The 23056-nt window shown below is 38.8% G+C and overlaps 1 protein-coding gene across 1 annotated transcript in view; it reads right to left on the reverse strand.

Annotated features, from left to right (window-relative positions):
• tmem104 (transmembrane protein 104) overlaps positions 1-23056 on the reverse strand; it is an 89518-nt gene that overhangs the window by 49448 nt on the left and 17014 nt on the right. Inside the window, exons 5-8 of the mRNA XM_079642321.1 lie at positions 21097-21190; positions 20359-20442; positions 13337-13436; positions 11361-11457 (exon numbers count right to left, since the gene is read on the reverse strand). Coding sequence (XP_079498447.1) covers positions 11361-11457; positions 13337-13436; positions 20359-20442; positions 21097-21190 — 375 coding nt within the window. The remainder of the gene's footprint in view (positions 1-11360; positions 11458-13336; positions 13437-20358; positions 20443-21096; positions 21191-23056) is intronic.

Raw genomic sequence — 23056 nt, forward strand, 5'->3', positions numbered from 1 at the left:
GAAATGTTATTTTCTTTTAGGATATCTTTACAACATCTGTCCAGGCACTTGAGTTCAAAATGGCCTCCAACTCTGACTATTTACAGAAATGTCTATTAGTGCCACTGTCCCTGTCAGATAACAAATATAAAAATTTAAAAAACACTACAATTATTACCGTTACCTGTAGCGTCTAACAGCCAATCAGAGTGATCTATACGGCATGGTTGAACAGACAGATTATTTTATAGGTTGATGTTTTTTAAGAAAACTGGAAGCAGGTGGGTGGTTTGAGTAGCAGAATCCTCCTGGTCAAAGTATTGGTCGCAAAAATTGTCCAACAGAAAGCACTTATCTTAGCACTGTTTTATAGATCCCAAAATATTTAATTACGTACAAGCAATATTGAACAACAAACTTTTACTCATACAAAGTTGGCGCTGGTTCAGCCTTTGTTCCTTTCCTTTGAAAAGTTGTTGAAGCAACACTTAAAGTGAAGAGAGATCTATAATTTAAAGTGCATCAATGTTGATGGATTGTTAACAATTCTTCAAAAAAGCAAACTTGTAGTCGTTCCTGACTTTTAACTATGTGTAAAAGTTTAAAAAGCTGCAGTAGAAAGATGGCAGGAGGCCTTCACAGGGAACGGCCATCAAGGTCGCTGAAATTCCTCTTGGAATAAATCTGTATTAGTCAGTTAATTAATCAATCAGCTCCGTATTGAGAAAAAGTGGCAGGGTTGGTGATTTAACTCTTAGGGGACGCAGACACAACTTCGCCTGCATGACAATACATGACAGATTTTATTGTAAGGCTTAATAGAAACACAATATAATTGAAACATCTGCATGAAGATAAGCCGTGAACAATGCAGTGTAAGCATAAACTGACCTCATATAGCGCATCGATTTTCTATCACTTTCCCCCATGCTGGGAGAACAATAAATCAGCCATTTAAAAATCCTACGGGCTGTCCAGCGGGGAAGCCAGTGTGACAAAGCCCCTGCAGTGAAATAAAAATAAAAAAAACTTAGCAGGGGACAATCAAGGACAGCGAAATGTAATTGAGGTCTCGGGAATCTCGGCTGGAGAGGAACTAAAACCCAGAAAGTCCCCACTGTTGCAATTAATCTTTTCAATCAGAGCCGTGTTAAGGGCCAGGATCAACACAGAGTGCACAGTTATGCAACGGCCTCCATCATCTTCCTTTCACACCCGAGAGCCGACAAATATTGTAGATATTGGAGGAAAAGCCCTCCATCCGTCCACTCGGCCAGCAAATATGAGAATCAATCAGCCGCGCAACAGATCACGGTCGATTGATGTTCTTAAGAGCTTTCAGAAACTCAGATGAGGAAAATGGCCGTTGTGTCATGTCCGCTTGCTCATGGTCCTGATGCGTAAAGTCGATAAGTCAAAGATCTGACCTCGTGAAATATCACCCCCGCCGCTTCGGACCTCATTATCACCGAGGAATTAGCCTGTCTCTTTGTGAATTCTGCACTGAGGTCTTTATGAAAATGACAACGCCTACTATAATGAGTTTTAATTGCAATATCGCACTGCGGTACTCCGGTGGTCAATACACTCTCATGCATTATTTAGCTAATTTAACTTTGTGAAACCCACACATATGACCCTGGTAGACTGAGTGTCAATGTCAGGACTGACACTCAGTTGATGTGACTGACACATCATGAGGGGAAGGGCCCTGGGGTGTTGAGTTAAATCAACAAAATACGAGGCCTGAAAACACGCTAAATCCAGACGGGCCCTCAGGGTGTTAAAGGGGGGAACACGGGTCAGGCAATTTGTAGAAGACAACACACAGTTCAAGAAACGGGCAGCAACAGGTTGAAGAAAAACACTAAAAAAGAGGATTACAAATTATGTTAAGGCTAAAAAGTGAACAAAACCAGCAGTTTCTCCTCTTCCTCATTTGCTTAGTGTCAACCAGAATGCTTTTGGTAAAGGTCTAGTCATCTGTACAGGGACAGATGTTTAGATCTAAAAATAACCTGCAATCTGTTAACCACTGCGAACAAAGAACTCTAATCACTGCGAAGAGACCGGCTGGGGGGAACCTGCCAAAAACTGTGGAGGAGATTCACATCGACAAATCCAAAAAACTTAAATTTATACAGAAGAGACGCGTCAAGTGAGTAAGGTCAATACCGAGACACCCCCGGCTGAAAAAGTGCTCTTAAGAGATAGATTAGTAGGGCTGGAAATATATATATATATATATTCCATCCATCCTTTCACCACACCATTTATTTCCTAAAATAGGTTAAGGATTTTCTGCATCTTCTGTCTTTCTTTGGATACCGGGTAGCATGTGAAGGCAGCTTCACCTTGGTAGGAGATTCAGGATTCACAAGAGCAGGTTGAACAGCTACAAACACAAATTCCTGCGTAAGACCTTTCAGCTTTATATGGATGTAAATGTTGGTCATGAAGGTTTTGCAATAACTCGCCATTGTCAGTAGTTGTATCTATGTACATGTGTATGTGCAAATGTGTATCCATAATTCATGTGTCAATATGTATTTTATCTTTTACCATGTAGTATGTATGATTTGTATCTTTTGTGGAAGGAATTCACTACGGGGACAAAGAAGGCAACTCACAAAAAAAAGGTTTATGGCCTGCCTTTGGTTCTCGCTTCATCCCCAAAAATCTGCAACAACGTTTTATGGATGCAGTGAAAATGATTGATTGAGGGGACACTCTCTCCTCTGAAAATATTGGTGAAAACAGTGATCTATTTATATCTCAAATGAATGATACAAAGTCTTCCTTCTCAAGGAGAGGGTGCCTTAGGGATAGGAAGGAACATCATCTTCCCTGGCTGAATCTACAATGCAGGAATCAAATGAAATCCAGAGACCACCTATTAAAGCAGAGCTTGAAATCCGGACTATCCACTGACAGGCAGAAATTCACTCATGCTCGTAACAATGTAACACAAACAATAAGACAGGCCAAAGCTAACTTTTTCATCAATATAATTGAAGGTGCGAAAGGTAACGATAAAAACCTTTGGCAAATCCTAAATAAACTATTAGGTAAACATACCAAACAGGAAAATAATGCTCTAGAATTAAAAATCAATGATGCCCTGATAAAAGACCCTGCAGTGTTGGCTAGCTCTATAAATGAGTGTTTCTTAAATAGTGCTTTGGACATCACAAAGCTCTTCCCGCCATCTGAGGTCTCACCTGACTGTGGATACACATCCAGTTTTTGACCTGGAGGAAATCACAGAGGCTGAAGAGGTAAGGTAAAAAATATATTCTTAGGGTTAAGAGGTTCTAAGGCTAGGGATGCAGATGATTTAGACACAAACTTTATAAAAACACATATCGACAGTCTAATAAAACCAATTACTATGCCAGTGAACCAATCTATCAGCACGAGGGAAGTTCCATCATCCTGGAAGGTAGGGCTGTGCGATTATGGCAAAAATCATAATCACGATTATTTCTGGTCAATATTGATATCTCGATTATTAAATACGATTATTCATTGACTTTGAAAACATCAATTTATTGAACTTTAAAACAAATGTAAATAATAATTTGAACAATATGTTTTTAACAGTTGACTACACTGAACTTTAAGTATAATTCAACTGGAAAACCAATACAAAAAGAAAATTATACATTTATACCTACATTTAAATAAATAATATCAAAATAATAAATACCAATAAAGAAGATTAACAAATATTTTGGAGCGCACTTCCACAACCTACTAAACATATATAAATATGATAAGCAATGTCACTCACAACCTGTAATGTTTAATTATACTGCTACACACAGTGCTCTTATTTTGGTAACCCCTTATCCGGAAACCGGAAGTAGCTAAGAGGCTCCGGCTTGACGAGGTTAGTGAAAGTTGACTGAACGCTAGAGACCGGAGAATAAAGTCACGGCAACTAAAGCTTCCCTTGTAACGTGTTTATATGGATTTATTAAAATAATTTTTTTCCGATTATATTGTTTTCATAATCGTTGCAAGCCAAAATCGTAATCGAGATTAAAATACGATTAATTGCAAAGCCCTACTGGAAGGTGGCCACGGTGACACCGATTTTTAAATCGGTGTAAAAGGCAATGATGTCCAATTACAGACCAATCAGCATCCTCCCCTGTGTCTCTAAGATAGCTGAGAAATGGGTGTCAAAACTAATCACCAAACATTTGTCTTTGCTCCACTCCACCCAATGCAGTTTGGTTTTCGTGCTCACCACTCCACTGAGACAGCTAACTGTGTCTTTGTGGAAAAGGTTAAATGTATGTTGGACACGAGCCCATATGTAGGTGGTTTCTTCCTTGATCTCAGGAAGGCTTTTGACACTGTTGACCACCAAGTGCTCCTTACAAAGCTGACTCATTTCAATTTTTCAGCAGATCCAGTACATTAGTTTAAGTCTTAGTTATCAAACAGATCACAGTGTGTTTTGGTCAACGGTGCCAAATCCTCCTACCTTGTCAACCCTGTTGGGGTTCCACAAGGTTCCATTCTTGGACCATTACTGTTTTCTCTGTACATTAATGACTTGCCTAATGTATGTCCCGAGTTGAATTTGCAAATGTATGCCGATGATCATCTTTATACACGGGAAAAACACTGAAATAATCACATCCTGTCTCTCAAATACATTGGACAAGGTTCAACACTGGCTGAACAACATTTGCTTACAGTTAAAACGTACAAAAAACAGTATGCATGATGTTCAGTAAACGACCAGTCAAAATCGAAGGATCCAACGTGTTTTTAAACGGAGCAGAATTAGAACTAGTCTCACACTTCAAGTATCTTGGGGTCATAATGGACTCGAACTTGACTTTTAAGAAATAATCAAATATTCAATTCAACTTGAAAGATTTTAAAAAGCATCTTGCAGTTTTTTTTTTTTCTACATTTATGCTTAAACTTGCTTGAAAATTACAATTAAAAAAGTGAATGTAGGATTTGATATGTTTTACAAGACATAAGGGCAGGAATTCAGAGGTTTTTTAAGGTCATACGTCAAACGCGTCATATTACATCACAAAGGGTAAACATCTCCGCTCTCTGACCGCAGGTATAGTTAGTAGTTGAGTTGAGCGGTTGTGTTTTAGTGAGCTGGTATTTTTCGGTAGTTTTACATTGTATTTCACCATTTGTAATCATGGTGCAGTATTGTGTTTGTGCAGGTTGCACAAATACCAGCCTGTCAGGAAATCGAGTCCACAGTTTCCCTCATGGGAAAAGGACCGGAGCTAGCGTTCGTTCCTGGGTGCATTGTGCATCCACCTCCCTCCAGCACATACTCTCCAGAGCTTTATCAGGAAACCATATTACATCCCTCTCTCTCCCCCCCCCCCCCCCCTTCGCTGCTCTCTCTCTCTCTCCCCTCCGGTACACAGCACCGTAAGATGTAGTGTGGAGTTGCATTAGGTAACGCTGTGATGGCTGTACTGCTCCAGCCGTCTCCTTTGTGTTTGTTTGTTTCCCCCTGTCTGTGTTGTTTGTGTGTGCGTGGTGGCTGTCACTCCTGGCTCAACCTCCACTCACCTGCTGCAATCAGCTGTGCACTCTCCCCGACTACACACCTGCTTTCCATCAAGCCATTTACAACGGCATATCAACGGAGGCTCCACAACCTTTCTCCGCCAGATCGTGAAGTATCAGCCGTATCTTGCGTCTCCCCTCCGGTACACAGCACCGTATTGTGGAGTTGCATTAGGTAACGCGAGATACGGCTGATACTTGCGCATTAGTTTCTGTTATGGATCAGTATCAACAGTCCTGCCAGTAACGTTACTATATTATCAATGCTACTTTAGTTATAGCCTGATATATGATAGCTAACTTCACAATGTTGTGATGTGACGTTAGCTAACATTCTGTAGCTAACGCCGGTCCCTCACCAAGATAGCTGCCCAGTTCTCCACTGGTTCTCCTCACACCACAGCTCCATTTCTCTCCGATGGCCGTTATTTCTTCTAATCCTTGGCTGCTCCTGGTCTCTTGGACGCCTAGCAAGCTCATAATTATAAGGTTGTGGTCCGTCATATGCATTTGAATATTCATGTTCAACTTCTTCTGTGTCTTCTGTGTCGAAACTAGCATTGGGATCCATGTTTATTAATACGTTACACCGGCCGCTCTCCCCCTTGTTTCCCCCATGTTACTTCACACGTGGGAGGTCACGTGCCGAGGCTTTTTTATGCGGAAGTGAACATTTCTTACAAAAAACGACGCCAGATGTCACTGTAGTGTATATTTCTGTATATCTTTTTGAAAATCTAGTATATTCATCATTTTCCTACACATTTATTCACAGGTGTCTTTAACCTGCAAGTTGCTCTTTAAACAAATTAGACCCTTCTTAACTGTCAATGCTGCAAAGTAGGGCTGCACGATATATCGTGTCGTGACGATAATCGCGATATGCGCATGCCCGATATTCAAATCGCAGGATGTGCGATTTTTTTTATTTTTAGGACTTGCGATATTAACTTGTTCAGCCCCAAGGTCCCCGGCGGCGGGTACTTTTTTTTTGTTTTTTCACGACACTGTGTCTTAGGGGATCTTAATATTTAAGAACCTATTAATGTGTTATACCGGATTAACGGGAATAATCTCAGCTAACAGATGATACAAACCATTTTTACCAAAACAAAACACAAGTCTCATAAGAAGCATCTAAATGACCCCTGAGCGACAAATGCTAACCTATTACTGCACCGATAATCACTCCTAGCTCCCTTATTACTTATCATAGGCGCACATCCAACACATCGTTTATGATCGCAAGGAGACACAGAATCTGTGTGCCCACCTCAACACTGAAAGATACAAACTTGCGACGTTATCAACAAAAACGTACATCAAAACAAGTGGCGCTAGGTAGCCCACAACGCTAACATGGCTTACCTTTGTCTTTGTCTGGTCTAAACTGGTCTTCAATCGCATTAAAACGATAAAAACTCTGCTGTAGTTAATCCATAGGTTAATATCCAATGTGACTGCGTCCCCTTTGAAATGTTCTGATAATCCATAAGCAATAAAACAGCTTTTCCGTTGCTTGATATCAGAGCAGCGATATTTCTCCCCTCTGCTGCAAGCTAGCATGCACAGAGACGCCACCTTTTTTTTTAACATGAGTGTGTGGGGACGATTTCCCTTGGATTATATTGGCTCTAACGGTCAGAAAGAGATGTCACATGTCAAAATCCAGCAGGGGGAGCCAGAGATATGGAAAATCTACCCAAATGGCCCCAGAAGAGATTTTTTTTGCTAAATCTGTCTAAATAGGTCAAATATCACTTGTTTTCTATCAATCTTGATACAGGGTACTTATATGTTTTACTTTGGATTCCTAAAGCTTTTAGTCTATTAACCCATCATCCAAGGTTAGATTTCACTATAAGTACAAAATATATTTTGGACGGACACTATAATTTGCAGTTTTTTACCATGTTCAATCTGAATTTTCTTTAAAATAAATACATCTATATTGATTCTGACTTTTCTACATCCAACTCACAGGTTTATCATTACTTTGAGAAAAAAGATTATTAATTTAACCCTTTTAGAAGGGAAGATATGGTCATTTGTTCTGGGAATGTCATTTTCGAGCCTGAAACCTGAAAAACAGGTTAAGTAGCCAAATTAACTCAAAAACATCATGTTACAATTATTTTGCTGCTTGCTACAAAAGGAAAACTTGCTGCTCTCATGTCAGGGGTACTTGAGTGATTGACATGCAGGCTCTGCATGCACAGCAAACCACCAATCACAATCAAATCTCCAACACAAACAGACCCGGTGATTAAAAGGTAAAAACACTGAATAAAGTCGTTTCATGTGTTTCTCCAGGGCAGTTCTGCGTTGCTTACCGAGCTAGCTTAGCTTGTTGCTCTGATAACATGTTTTATGTGAGGGAATGCAGATGGAAATTACTGTAGCTCAAAGCTAAATCTGGCATATTTACGCTCGACACATTTTATTGTTTTAAGTGTTCATTAATGTGCATTCTCCCTGCTAAATAAACAATTAAATAAAGTATATTGTATTGTATCGTATCGTATGAAATTCTAAAACCAGACCGATGGTCGTATAAACATTCAAATTTTATTCGGTCAAGATGAAGTCCAGTTGTAAGAGAATAGTAAATGTAATCTTCAACACGTGTGGAAAACAATTTCTCCTGCAGGACTCACGAGGGAAAGCCTCCTTCAATCAAAACAACAACCTCTTTTACTGTTTCTCTCAGCACCAATCACACACATGGGATTAAAGCTCTTCACAGCAAAACCATAATCAGGCTGCTCTTTAATCTCGCCTCATTTTCTCAACTCTATTATGGCTGCAGTAATGTCACTAACATCTTATTCCCCTGGATCATTATCACAGAGCCTCTACACATAACACAACTGCAGGCCGCAATCAGCCTCCAGTAATCCATACTAGACCGTTACCGTACATGATAAATAGATTACAGTGGTTGAATAAAAGACTGATGACAAGCAAAACTAGATTACTTAAACTGGGAGGAATTGAAGAATTTATAACCTATATTTTATTGTTAATTGTATCTATAATGAATATAGAGAAAAGTACATTTTTATAAAGAGCGTGCTGCCTAAAAGGGAGGATTTTTAGATATCCATACTTGGTTAGGCGCATTAATTTTTTTTCTTTTGTAAACTGGGTTTAATTGAGATTACTACGAACTTTTGATGTTGTGATGTGTCGAGGTATACTCTACAAAAACTACAGATATGCTCGTCAGGGATTTTCCTGGATTGTTGAAGCTTCGGTATCTTTGTTTAAGAAAAATAAGGTTTAAAGAATATGCCACACATACAGTAAAGTATGCTGCAAACAGATCCTGCTCAATGTTTCATTACAGCTCAATGATTTAAGATGTATTTAGGGAAAGGTCAGCCAAAAGAGGAAAGAACATTTCCGGGATAAAAATATGTGGAATAGTAGTATAAAATATCTGTGAGCTGATGGTTCAAGGACAAATACAAGCATTTAAAATATTATACATTCGTCTGTTTCCGAGATTCAGCTGTTAGAAAAAAAACTATTCATAAAACCCAATTCTAAGCATAGCATTACTTTTTAAAGAACAGACACTATGCTAATTTTCAGGTTTGTATTTTGCAATGTCAAAAAACAAGAAGACCTTTTGCATTAATAGTCTCAAAATATCTCAAGGAGCTTTACATTTTGTAGAGCATATGATATCTTCTATCTTTACTTTGATATCAGAAGAATATGTATTTTAGGGGCAGCACAACTGCCTACAAACTCAATTAATTAAATTGGACATTGTTTTCATTTTCAGGTTCATAGTAGTATGTAGTGTCTCTACTGTGACATGTCTCCATGCTTTAATGTTCAAAAAGCTCTTTATTTTTCTCATACTGCAGCACCTCTTTTCACCCTCTGTCAAACCAGAGCTCAGTCTGATTGGTTAGCTGGCCAGCTCTGTTGTGATTGGTCGATCGCTTAGAGATGTCCCGCCCCTTTGCCTATCACGTACAATGGGTTGGAGCCAGTCTATGGTTGGAGCGCATGCCAATAGATACGCCAGTGTTATATAGTGATGTCACTATGTTACGGAAGTAAACAAAGGAGTCCAATGACGGCGTTTCAGGCTGGGGAGGCGGGCGTGACTGGAAGAGAATCTCATAACTGGGATTTTAGCCTTTTCAGACCATTTACATGCACACAACCCTATGACACACTACAGGAAAGGTAAAAGCCAGCATAACAGGGCCTCTTTAGGTATCCGTTGGAACCCTGCAAGCTGAATTTGTTGTCCTGTTAGTAGTGAATGCAACATGTAAATACAGCACAGGGCTAAAATATCTCAACTTGCAGTTAAGAATAAATTTGTAAAAACAGCCTCAATTTAATTATTGACAATAAGTTTCATGTCAAACAGAGAAGTTGCATTTTCACTGAGCGCAGGGAATAGGAGCATTTCTTGCTATTTGTGTGTTCAATACCCTGATTATTGTTAAAGGTCAAAATCAGTGCATCCCCATTTGTCAGTGTTCACTGGTCAAAATGATCATCAGTGCTACATATCTATTTCCCTGAGCGGCCATGATGAAACTAGGAAATTAGTCTGCAAAACTGCAAGTGTAAACAAATTGAGCGGAGATTACAAGTCAGCATTATTTCAATTTGCTTACATACAGTAAGAGGCTTATCCCATTAGGAGATAAAGGGGAAAAGTTCCTTTATTGGCAAATTATTCGGGCTCCGCTTATTCTATTAAAATGTGGAAAAGGATAGGAAGCACAGAGAGAGAAAGGAAGAGAGAAAAGAAGAAAAAAAGGAAGGAGGGAGGGAGGTGGAGAAATTATACAGGAGGAGAAATTATACAGGAGGAGATCAGCACATCTATCACTGTCGCTGTGCAAAGTTAAAGCTCAAGTGGAAATCACAGAGTTTGGCTCACTTAGGACTTCAAGGACACACACTTCCTGTGCGCAGCAGGGAGGGGAGTGAGGAAGGGACTCACAGTGTGTGAAAGCAACACCCGACAGAAAAGCGTGATTGCTTTGATTATTACACCGTGTCCACATCGGAGATCAAAATAAAATGATCTTTCTCTACACAGAGGAGTTGCAGTCGGGCTGTTTCTTACAAAAAGTCAAATTTGACCCCTGCCCTGACCGTAAATTATTGTGCATGTTAATGGTTTGCAAAGGCTAAATTCCCTGTGATCCCTTCAGAGGGAGTTTGTCTCACACACCACCACCCCCCCCTGCCTGAAACGCCCCCATTAGACTCCCTTGATAACTCCTGGAAAATAGTCACATAGGTAACACTTGTGCTCCTTCTGGCTAGCGCTCAAACACATTGTACGTGAAAGGCTATGTGGCGGGACATTTCTGACACATCTATAAAGAGGTTGACCAATTACAACAGAGCCGCCCAGATAACCAATCAGAGAGGACTGGGCTCTGGTTTCAGACAGAGGGTGAAAAGAGGTGCTGCAGCACAAATGAGACGAATAAAGACCTCATATTAGAGGAACAAAATCTAAATAAATGTTTTAAGATGAATGGCAGTTTCAATAATGAGTACTTTTGTTACTTTAATTACTTTTTGATTCCAACAGTTGTATACTTTTACCGTAGTAAAGTTTAATGCAGGACTTTACTTATTTAAAAGTATTTCTCTACACATCAGTATTGCTCCTTTTATGGAGTAAAGGATGTCAGTACTTCTTTCACCACTGAACGTTTTTGGGGTATCCATGCAGAACCATGAATAGTGTATTGTTTTTGGGACTTGAAAACAGGTGAAGTATAACTGCTAAACAGAGGCGTGTGCATGCTGTTGGGACTTACCAGAAACACCCGGTATGCATCTTTCCTCGTCACAGAACCCCAGCAGGGATCGGTGTCATTGTACTTCACACTCCCAGCGCTGCAGGAGTGATTCCCACTGTGGGAAAAACAAACACAGCTTAATGTTTTTTACCCCAACTTTGTGGGATATTGCCATCTGAAACTGATGTCCATTGCAGGCCATCATATTTAAATTCAAAGTTTGAAATCTCATTACACCGTGTCATGTAAAAAGTCTGAGTAGCAGAGGTTGTGTGTATCTTAAAAGTAATCACAAACTCGATCATTGTTGCGTGACAGACAGAGCTTTGGTAAAAATCTTCTGCCCATGCTACTGAGACGTCTCTGCCTTCGGGCAAAGCAAGCTGCTTTTGAAGTCTCAGTTACATCTCACATGTATTCCTACTGGAAGGTTAGTGAGGTTTGGACAGCAGAGGGAGAGAATTTAATACAATCAGACAGCGTCAGTGTGCTGCGCCTCAGGACAGGACGACGTACACAGGCTTTGTCACAACACTTAGAAGAGAAGAAGAATGTGGAGTTTACTCTGCGACCTCAAATCACAAATATGATTGTATTATTGTGAATCCATTTATTTTTAAGTTATTGATGGTAAAGCGAAGGTAAATTAATAATAATTTGTGTTGAAATATCTCAGATTTTGTCTATGTGCTGCAAGGGATCAAAAAATAAGCTGCAATTAAAACAAACCTCAGTGTGTCTTTTAACCATCTAAATTATCTTAATTATTATAATCAAGAGTGTGGCTCAGCAAGAATTGGGTTTAAATGAAAAACTCAAACTTTTTCTCTCATTTTCCGTGATCCATTGTCACCCAAAGATACATGTTTTAATATTTTTATAGAGCACATATTGTTCTAATTTGTTCAGGTTTAGTGCTTTGACTGTGACATGTTTGCATAATTTATTGTTCAAAAATCTGATCATCTGATTGGTTAGCTGGCTGGCTCTGTTGTGGTTGGTTACATCTTTTCGGAAAAGAACAGGAACTGTATGACTTTGTTCGAGGACTTGTTTTTACTAACTGTCCCGAAATTCTATACTGAGCTGGTTTAAAGCGCCTTTAGTTCTGCTGCTCCATTTGCTTGGATCCAGCTGCAATATGAGCTGAAACGGAGGCGTCTTTTAGGGAGGCGTGTGGCGCAGTGGGTTAGTGCGCTGATCTTCGAATCACAGGATAGCAAGTTCGATAGCATGTCGTTGTGTCCCTGAGACACTTCACCCCAAATTGCTTCTGTGGGGATTGTCCACAATATTGAGTATGTAAGTCGCTTTGGATAAAAGTGTCTAACAAGTACCATGTAATGTAATTTAATGTAACAAACTTAAAGTGATATGTTATCTGTTCTTGGTTTTAATTTGTTTCTGTAACTGTGCTGTTGCCTATCTTGGCCAGGACTCTCTTGTAAAAGAGATTCTTTCATCTCAATGAGACTTCTGGTAAATTAGATTTAAAAAATATACTAAAGTCAGGGAAACACATTGGGATAAAATGGTGGCAATTTATTAAAGAAAATGTATTACACTTTATAAAAAAGTATCTGAATCTCTCCATTTTGAAATCATCCAACTATAACACTAAAGGGGTAATGGTTCTTTTTGTAGTGCAGGATGTGAAGGGCAGAGTCTGTAACTATAAAATACTTTATTCTCACCCAAGTCTAGCCAACCGAGTTGCAATAAAAATCTGTCTGGAAGCAAGTCAACACGACTCAGAAGGTAAGAGCTCAGCGGGCCTACAGGCTTTTATCAGCAAAGCTTTATTGACTTAATCTCGAGGTCAGAAGGTGTCAATAAGACCAAAATTGTCTGAGCAGAGGAGCCAATATTTGTAGACAGGTAGGCTCTTATTCCCAAAGTTACTTTCCAATGGAGGACTTCTAAAGAATCCATCTACATATGCAGTATAAAATAAAAGTAAGAATGATTGTCATAAAGTGAGTTTATGGTCTTACCAAGCCATCTCCATCAAGGATATGGGCACAGCTGCTGCGTAGATAGCCATGTCTCCGTACAGATAGACTATGATGCAGATGTAGAACATGTTGACGCCAACTGGAAGACAAACATGAGAACAACAAGACAGTCAGATGTGTGCAAGAACAAACAAATGCATTTTCACCAGAAAACCTTACCATTTGAAACCATTCTGCAAAAAAAGTCTAACGCTTGCCATCCCAAAGTATTTAAAACAGTAGGCCTTTAGAGAACGGGACAAATGAGACTGGGATTATACTTCACAGGTTAGACTTTGTAAACGCATTGTAATAAATATAGTTCTAGTGTTGTCAAATAAGAGCTTGATGATTTCTGGCAAACAAATTAATTGCGACTATTTTAACTGATATTGGCGTTTTTACTGATATTGCGATATGATTCACGATTTTGGAGATAATCATTCTTGCATTAATCTTTTTTTTTTTTTTTTTTTTTTTTAAATGCAATGATCATGGTTTACTGTTTTACATTGATCCGTACCAACAAACATTTATTCTTAAATGTGTAGATTATAATTTGAAGAGCAGCACATTATTTAATTCAGAGTGCGACTAACACATATTTTTGCATATCCTGCAATTGGGATATCGCATGACTCTATATTGCAATTTTGATAAAATGAATTGTTCTATGTCAAATGCGACTCGATTTACTGTTTTTTTTTACTCTTGTTCACAGTGGAGGAATGTGAGAATAAACAAAGTTTATTTTAGAATTCAAGGCAACACAGGGTGAGTAATTGATAAACAGATAATTTGTTCAACATTGACAAGCCATATCATTCTTCATCTTATCATCAAACAATTAATCATACAAAATAGATGAAGGGTTTGTCAAACTTCAACACTATACTACATCCTTCTGTCAAAAAGTTTTAATCCCAATTAGTATGAACATTTTTCAAGAAAATTAAACTTTATGTAAAATATGACTTACTTGTTAGGCCTACAAATCTATCAATGTGTATACCATTCAAACAAGTTGAAAACATTTAAATCCATCACTATTAAAATGTACTCTCATCCATACATCCTCCCACCACATCCCTCAATTCCTTCTCACAACTTATTGGTCCATTGAAAAAATGACCAGCATTTATGGAAAAAACAAATCGCTCCAAGGAGGGATTTTTCCCCGTCAGCCCTTTCCTCGGCACAGCGACGGACTGTTCACCATCTGCCCTTTTTCTCTTCATCCCCTCACTCGACTGGCAGGCCCGACCCCGGCTGTCTTTGCCAAGACAAGATGGAGGGCTTTAACCAGCGGACAGATCATCACAGCGCACCACACATCCATCATGCTCTTCAATTCTTAGAAGGGGGTTCAAGCGTCCAACTGGACCCCGCCGCTAATTCATTACTGCCAAGGAAATTAGAGACCGAGTCCATAAAAAAGGAATAAAACGTGACAGATTCACAGCTTCACAGGCTACAGTGATTCTTTTATGAATTAAGGACTGAGGTTCTTAAATTACACTTACATTAGGCTGTTATAGAACTTGAAAAAATAAGGATCTGGCAGACGAATAAACAGCCATTTGTCTAGCTGTAAGAAGCTGGTCAGAATCCAACATTGGAAACTGGAGGGCTGAAGAGTACTGCAATTAGATGATGGTATTTATTTTTAACAATTAAACCTTTAGTCTCTATACGATTTTAGACATTATACAAACAAATGTCTTAGTATTGTTTTGTCCGACAGTCAAAACTTTATACTTTAACTGATACAAACTGACAAAAAGCACCAAATGTTCACCTTTAAGTGCTGCACACTTAGAGTTATTATTACATTTGAGATTTTAATTGACTAAATCATCATGAAAACAGTTGCCAATTGATTTTCTGTAACATATAGCATGCACATGTGTGCAAAATGCAATGTCTAAAATATTTGACTTTCATTTGTTTATTTTCTTGCCAGGGGACCCTATTACATATTTTCACATAATGAGATTTTCCCGCACTGATGACCACATTTTAAATCATAATCAAAATTGATCATAGGCTGTTTTTTTATCCAGAGGATGTGTATGAAACTGTATTGGACTGTTTTGTTGTATAGGGCAAATAATGCAAAGTTAAAGCCCTCTTTGGTAAGAGACAAGAAAACAACAACTCATTCTACTTAAATGTGGTAATAAGACTTACGCCATTTTCAAAGTAACTAAAGATACATCAATGAAAACATGAACTGATATTAAATGAGGCCATCCACAGAGATGGTTCCAATGATTGAAGAAATGTCTAAAGTTGTAAGCTTGCTTCAATTCAAATCAATATTTTAAAAAACGATGAAAGGGATTTAATGGTCTGTCTAACGGGTCTCCCATACTATTTCAAACGAAAGTAAGGTAAAAGTTGCATGAATCAGGGAATTATAAATGCATGTATCATTACCAAGTCAGAATTGACATGTTGGCAAAGAAAATGTGGTTTTTGGAATGATTGTTTTTGTATGGGTTCAACTATAATCAAATGTTACAAATGAGGGTTCAGAAACACCCTTGCACCCTCATATCAAAGTAGAGTAGAAGTCGACCTTACACCATGACACAAATGTTTGATGATACATAGTCGAAGAAATATAAAAAACCTGCTGCTTATTCCAGCATCACCTTATTTCAATTGTTGGTGACAGTCTTACGTAAAACAAATAAACATGCATGTCCACACCATTCTATACTCTGCATAATGTCACCTTTTACACCATGATTTATAGTATACAAGTGTCTTAGCAGGAGATACAGGACGCACTGTACTCCGCCGCCGCTGTCAGTAAGCGATAGCATGGAGAGAGCGCTGCATGACCACAGGGAGGCAAGCCTTCACGGCACTGGAACTAATATTTCCCAATTACCAAGAGCCACGGGCAAAACATTCTACAAAATGGTTCTTCACGTAGTAGCAGTCTTTCATCTAGCTGTGAAAACCATCACAATCCATCATAACACTTTGCTTCTGACTGACAGACCTGACACCTTCTCAGAGCAGATATAGAAGAAAATAAACCACGCTAATCAGTTAAGTGCATTATATTATAATAACTGCAACTGTTACACTGAAGCCTATTAAATTCATTTTAACTTTGTATTCACCTCATTAACCCTCCTCTCTTCATTTTACAGTTCTACCTCTTGGGGAATATTAGAGTCAAATGTTGATTAACTGATATTATAGACTTTCACAAATCTAAATTGAGCTCGCCCTGGAGGAAACAACAAAATGTTTCTAAAGAAGGTAAATGGGACAGTAAAAGTAAGACATGGCTGATTTAGTTCTACCTTGTCGACATCTGTTTGATGTAGGTCACAAACGGAATGTCACTGTCAATGGTCTGCAGAGCATTTTCTCCGTCAATCATTTGAACAAATACAAAAAAATAAAATGTCGTTTTGCTTTTTCCTACATCCTAAGGTGATCATCAAATGTTTCTTTTGGTCGAACCAAAATTCACGATAATCTATTTTGTACATTGTAGGTCACTGAAAAGCGGCAAATGAGTTTCCCACAGCTCCAGATGTGACTCAGAACGGAAGTGTGAAAGGACTGAACGGTCTTTCAGTTTGAGGAACAAATCAAGCTTCCATAGATCAAGATTCTTGTCTGAGAAAGTCCAAATGTTTATTTTGCTCAGGAAGATTCCTTACTGAGGGAAGCGACGTGCAAGTACTTGCATGATAAGAGAAGCGTCAATGCTTCCTTTATAATCTCCTTTAGCTTAAGATACACTGGACCATCCTTTACGCAAGAAAATAGATAATGCTGTCCCATTTAACGTGACGCACCATTTGGCCATTCACAGAAACAACCGATCGTGACCGACAAAAGAAGATCACGTTAGTTATGGTGGTTATTCAGCACTTATGGTTTCAACTTTCAACACTAATTTAAGCCAAAAGCCGAAAATATGAAATAATGTAAAATGATGTGTGTTTACTGAGTCTTGTAGGATTTATTTTTAAATGTTTTCAACTTGTTTGAATGGTATACACATTGATAGATTTGTAGGCCTAACAAGTACCGCAAGTCATATTTTGCATAAAGTTACATTTTCTTGAAAAATATTCATACTAATTGGGATTAAAACTGTTTGACGGAAAGATAAGTGCGAGCAACCGTCACGTTTCACTTTCATTTTTCAATAAGAACATACATTCCAGTGTTGTCCATATTCATAAAGCCTTCATAACACTAGACAAACGAATGTACAGGGCAAAGAATCTCAATGCACTTATGCTGTTGAATACATTGTTTTCCAACGGTTGACACACTTCAATAATATTACTGGCGCATCATATTTACATCCGCCGGTCTAACTGAAGTTGTATTCTCTTAGCACCAGGGCTGTAATTTCCTAAGTCCTGATTAATCTTTCCTTCACATCTCTCCTTAACCCAATGATATTTTTGCTACGGTTAAGGAATAGTGGTTACGAAAAGACATAAGACAATTTACAAACCCTACAATTAAAGTACATCCCTTACAGAGCTCACAGTGGTGTAGCAGCAGTGGCTCATGGGAAACGGTTGTGCAAGCTGGGGCAAACATGTCCATTTCTCTTTTTAGTGGCTCGGGCGCAACAGATTTGTCACTTTGACAGCACTCTTAATGTACAAGTGTGACATTTAGGTAAAAGTCACTGAAGTATTAAAAATGGAGGTGCCCATTTTTGTCTCATTAAAAACTGAAGGACCGGTTACAGTGGAATAAATCACTTTTCACCCATGTGCTGTCGGCCATGTTAACCAGCACGTCAAGTCATAGAGGGAAGAATAGCTGAGACAAGACGCTGATGCAAGGACAGCTCTCTGCTAGGCTCTCTCTCTGTGTGACTTTAGCCAAAGTCGTCTTCTAATCAACTTTCAAATCATCAACATGAAGGTTAGTAACACCTTTCCACAGTGGTGCAGATAAACCAGCCCCCATCAACATTCCTGTCAGTGGCGGCAGGTCAGGCTGATACGATACTCATGGCCTTATTCCAAGCCTGCTCGCCGCTAGTGCCATGTCAATTTCAGTCCATGAGGAAGTCAAACGCCCTCTAAGAGTGCCCCCTCAACAGCAGGAGAGGCCTTTTAATTGTCTGCAAAGGTGCAGCACGGAAAGACAAGGCTTCAGTTTATTATCTGTGAAGAGGTAGGGGAGTGCTGTCAAAACGGATTTCAGATCCTGTATCTTGTTTGTAGTGTGTCTTGTTATTTAGCTACTTGAAAAAATTGTTGAATACAGTTGTCAGTGCCGACTGCATTTTGTTTTTCATCCGCTTTATAAAAAAGATGAAACACTGATTATCTGGTGTTTTTTCACACAAAAAAGACCTCGCAATTAAGGTTTGTTTCCTTGGGTTAGCAGGAATTAAGTTGTCACTTCTGACAAACTATACAACCATTCCCAAAGAAGAGGATTGAGATTAACATTTTCAGGCACTTCGGTGCAGTTGTAAACAAATAAAACAGCTCTGGCCTGCTGGTCTTCTTTTCAGACTAAGCTATTTATTTGCAAAGTGCCAATCTGTGAAGTGTGAATGCACACTGACCACAAGGCAGTGCCAGAAATGAATACAGCTAGGTAATACTTTAATTAATCTGCTGGTTATTATCTTGGATAAGAGCATGGGTACAAGAACACAAATGTACAATAAAAAAGATAAGGGAAAAACATTCACTACATCGCACGTGACTGGAACGTGAAACTGAAAGAAGCCCAACAACAAGTTTTAAATAACGCAAATATTTTTGAATAAAAATCATTCTTAAAAACACAATTTTGGTCGTTATTAGAATGGGATTTTGGGATATTCGATTAGATAATAGAAATGAGCTTGAAAAATTGGCATTGAATGTCGGGAAGATTCTGTATCATTTGAATACAATTATTACAAATAAAGTTTATGAGGTTTCTCTTGTCTCCGAATTAACATTAGAGATATCTTAAAGTGTCAGTGAGAACCTGTGAAAGGTCTTCTTTTGTTCACAAAAAGGAAGCTGGCACCCTGAAGTGAATGCTCTGCATATCAGGTAGAAAGTGAGCATGTCGGCCTGTCATGACAGACAAAAGAGCTCCTTCAGCATGTCCTGGGACTCGTGCCTATCTAATTCATTTCTGATGAGAGCCACTGGGCAGCATTCCCATAGAACCAGAGAAGAGGAGAGAAAACTAATTTCCTTATTACCAATCGATACCAGCACGTGCCTCACCTGCACACAACGAAAGGTCATGAGCTAAGATTTTCTTTAGCGCTTCACCTCTAATGAGCAGGACAGAGGAGCTGAGTGACAGGAGGCGGGGCACACTGCAGCTTTAACAGCATGGGCTGAATGACAGCATGCATGAGTGCCTCTACACTGTGGGTGTGAAAATAAGCAGAGTGTCACACCGTGCGGGCCGAGTGCTCCACCTAGTGCTGAAGAGCTGAAGGACGGAGCATGTCAGCGCAGATGATGTTGTCCTGAGCTTTGACCTTTTGTTGTTCCTTTATTTCTGCGACAACAGGGACACTGCAGACTGTTGAGTCACTCGCGCGTGGTGAGGAAGAGCCAGGTCGGCGTTATGCAAGCAGACAAGAGGAGGGGGGTGAGGCCCAATGTGCTGATATGAAGGAGGAATGTAAAGCCGCCGGGCTCAAGGTGAACGTGATTCTGCTTTCAATGTTCCGTCACAAAGTTAACAAAAGACTTCATTAGCTCTCAAATCATTCAGGCACAGGCACAGTAGGGACATTTAATGGAGTCTCAAACAGGTAATTACATCCAAAGGCAATGTATCCATATATAATTACATCCAATTAGAGAGCCAGGAGAGATTCCTTTGTGAATGCGAGGATCAGACATTAAAAAAGGTGTAAAAATATTCATTCGGATTCATCCCACACAACCTTCACTGCTCCTCCATAAATGTTACACGTGGCTAATTATGTCGCTGTCTGCATTTAATTGAATAATGGGGGTGAGAGTGGAAGCTGGAGGCCAGAGGAACATTACCTTTGTTGAAGAACATGGAGGCCATTTGACCCATCTCAACCCGCTCCACGATGTCGAAATGATCTACGTGACCTCCCGATCTCTCTGTGGAAAAAAAGAGGCCGTCCGCAGTAAATACCACGCACAGAGACAGGGACATCTCAAAGAGCAGCCTGATGATTTACTTTGATTTCTATTAAACATCTACAATTCTTTAATTTAATTGTATAATTAAAGAAACTCTGAAACCTATCTTATAGGAGAAATATAAAATATTTAATTCTTCTTTAATTCTCAAGAAAAATTATAATAACTCTTGAGAAATAATGGTATTAACTTTGTTCTTGTTTCTTTGTTGTGATTTGCTTGTACTGTATGAAAAGATATGTTTATGTTCTGAAGAAAGTGCATCTGTTTAACTAAATAAGTAGATCATAAAAAGTATTACAAAATAATGATAATAATTATGGTACGGTTAAAATATAAGTTTCGCACCTTTCTTGTATGTATTAATTCCTTATTTGTGTTTTTTATGTTGTTGTTAAATGCTTTGCAGAAATAAGTTCAATAAAACATTTTACAAAAAATATCTTTTGAAGCACTTTTTTTGCAGGACCAAATATGTTTTACATGTGATAGAACTATACTAAATTTGAAGACTTTTCAAGGAATCACATGTCCCCATATGAAAACAGTCTAACTTGATGTGTGTAATAAATGATATGTCCCCTTAAAACTTGTCAAACTCTGGACACTCACGAACAGACAGGATGGGCTTCGTCTCCAGCTCCGAGCGGCCCCGGACGACGACATCATCATCCGAATACTCCGAGGTGGAGTCGCTGTCATGCACCTGCGGAGATAATATGCAACGCTTTACTTCACTTGTCTACTTTCCTAATGTCTAAACATAAACAACAGTCAGTTTAAAAGCAATAAACAGTGTTTATTTGCTCTATATGTGATGCAGTCGGAGGCAGCATCTGGCAATTACCAACAACAGCTGGGAAGCACTTCGCAATTCTAACTAATATAATTTCATAACTTCTATACAGATTATTGTCAATAAGCTGCCAACACTAGTCAACTTTGTGAGCGTCGGCAGCTGAATTAATAGAGAGATGCTGATGTGAGAGAGGGAGGAAGAGGAGATGAGGAGTGACAGGAGCTAATGGCTCTGTGACAAACAGCAAACATAAGCAACAACAGATTAACACACAGCTCTGGATGGGTCAGGTGACTGTGCATGCCTTAAGGCGAGAAACAGAGGCAAACTAACTTTGCAAAACACTGTCAAATTAAGGTAAAACAAACAAGATCCAATTCATTTTTAATACCATAATGTTGCATCTGCTAGAATTAGGTGTTTACATATTATATATGTATACATCTGTGTATAGAACCTTAAAAATAAAAGCTACATTTAACATTATTAAACTCTACTGTTCAGTATTTCATAATTGTTTCATTGCCTGTTGAATATCTTGTGGTATTTAATATCATTGTGTTACTGTTGGTCTGCCAAAAAACAGGAACCTGAAGAAACAATTTCCAGACAAAACCGGGAAAATAATCACCAGAATGTGACTGCATCCTTTATGAGAATGTTTCTACTAATAACAGAATAATAAACAAATCATTGACATGGGTTTCGTACTACCTACTTCTTTGGAAAGAACTAACTCGATTATAATAACATGGTCCCAAGTAATTTATCTCAATACATTTCCTAGATTTTATAATGAAATTACACATAAAATAGGAGTTCCCATTATTTCTTTATGCCTTTTTGTGGATAGGTGAAAGAGGACATATAATGCTCATTCCCAGGTTTATATGTGTATTTACATACACCGTAAAACCGATACAACACACGACAGGAAACGGAGAACTCCCAAAATCACAAAAGGGCCTTTTCAACACAACTGAGTTCCAGCAGAGGGGCGCTCCTAATACCGCAGCCAAGTACCAAGCATTCCATTTTTAAATCAGAACATCACCCGGACTTGTATGCAGCACAAGCAGTACTGTGATATTTAGATCTCACACACTTAAGGATGTCCTATAAAGCCTTTAGATGTGTTCTCATTATGAGGGAAGCATTAGATACTGTGCTTCACTCTCCCTTTTCTACTTCAGGTGATGCAGACAGAAGCACCCTCATCATGGCCTCTAGTTTCCACCTTATTGGTGAGGAGGCTTTCTTTTAAAAACATATATGATGCATTGCTTAATTTCCGTTAATATGCTTCCTTCAAGCAGAGAGGCTTTTAGCGGTAAATGTTTCCAGTTTTCAGGGTCTTTTGTTTTCCATTATGTGAGAGGAGAAAGGCCGAGAGGGGTACAGGAGCCATGAATCAAGGCCGAGCGTTTGGGGCTCAGGAACGGTCAGTTATTGTCTTCCAGCTCCTCAACTGGAAACCCAAAGGCATTAAGTAAGTTCTGTAGCAGGGGAAAAACCATTTAAAGACCTTCTTAGTCGAAATAAAAAATGATTAAAAACCTCTATTGACAGCTTCATCCAAATTAAGGAGTGGCATTTAAAAAGAGGTGGAAGAAGATATTTTACTTAAAGTGGACCTATCATGCTATATTTGAATAATATATATATATATTTATTTTTTTATTTTTTTATTTATTCTACTAAAATCATACAAAAACAAAAACGTATAATTCATACACACAAATGAAAAAAATTAGTGGAAGCGGGAGGGCTGAA

The sequence above is a fragment of the Notothenia rossii genome, assembly GCF_949606895.1.
Source record: "Notothenia rossii genome assembly, chromosome: 8".
NCBI classification, from domain to species: Eukaryota; Metazoa; Chordata; class Actinopteri; order Perciformes; family Nototheniidae; genus Notothenia; species Notothenia rossii.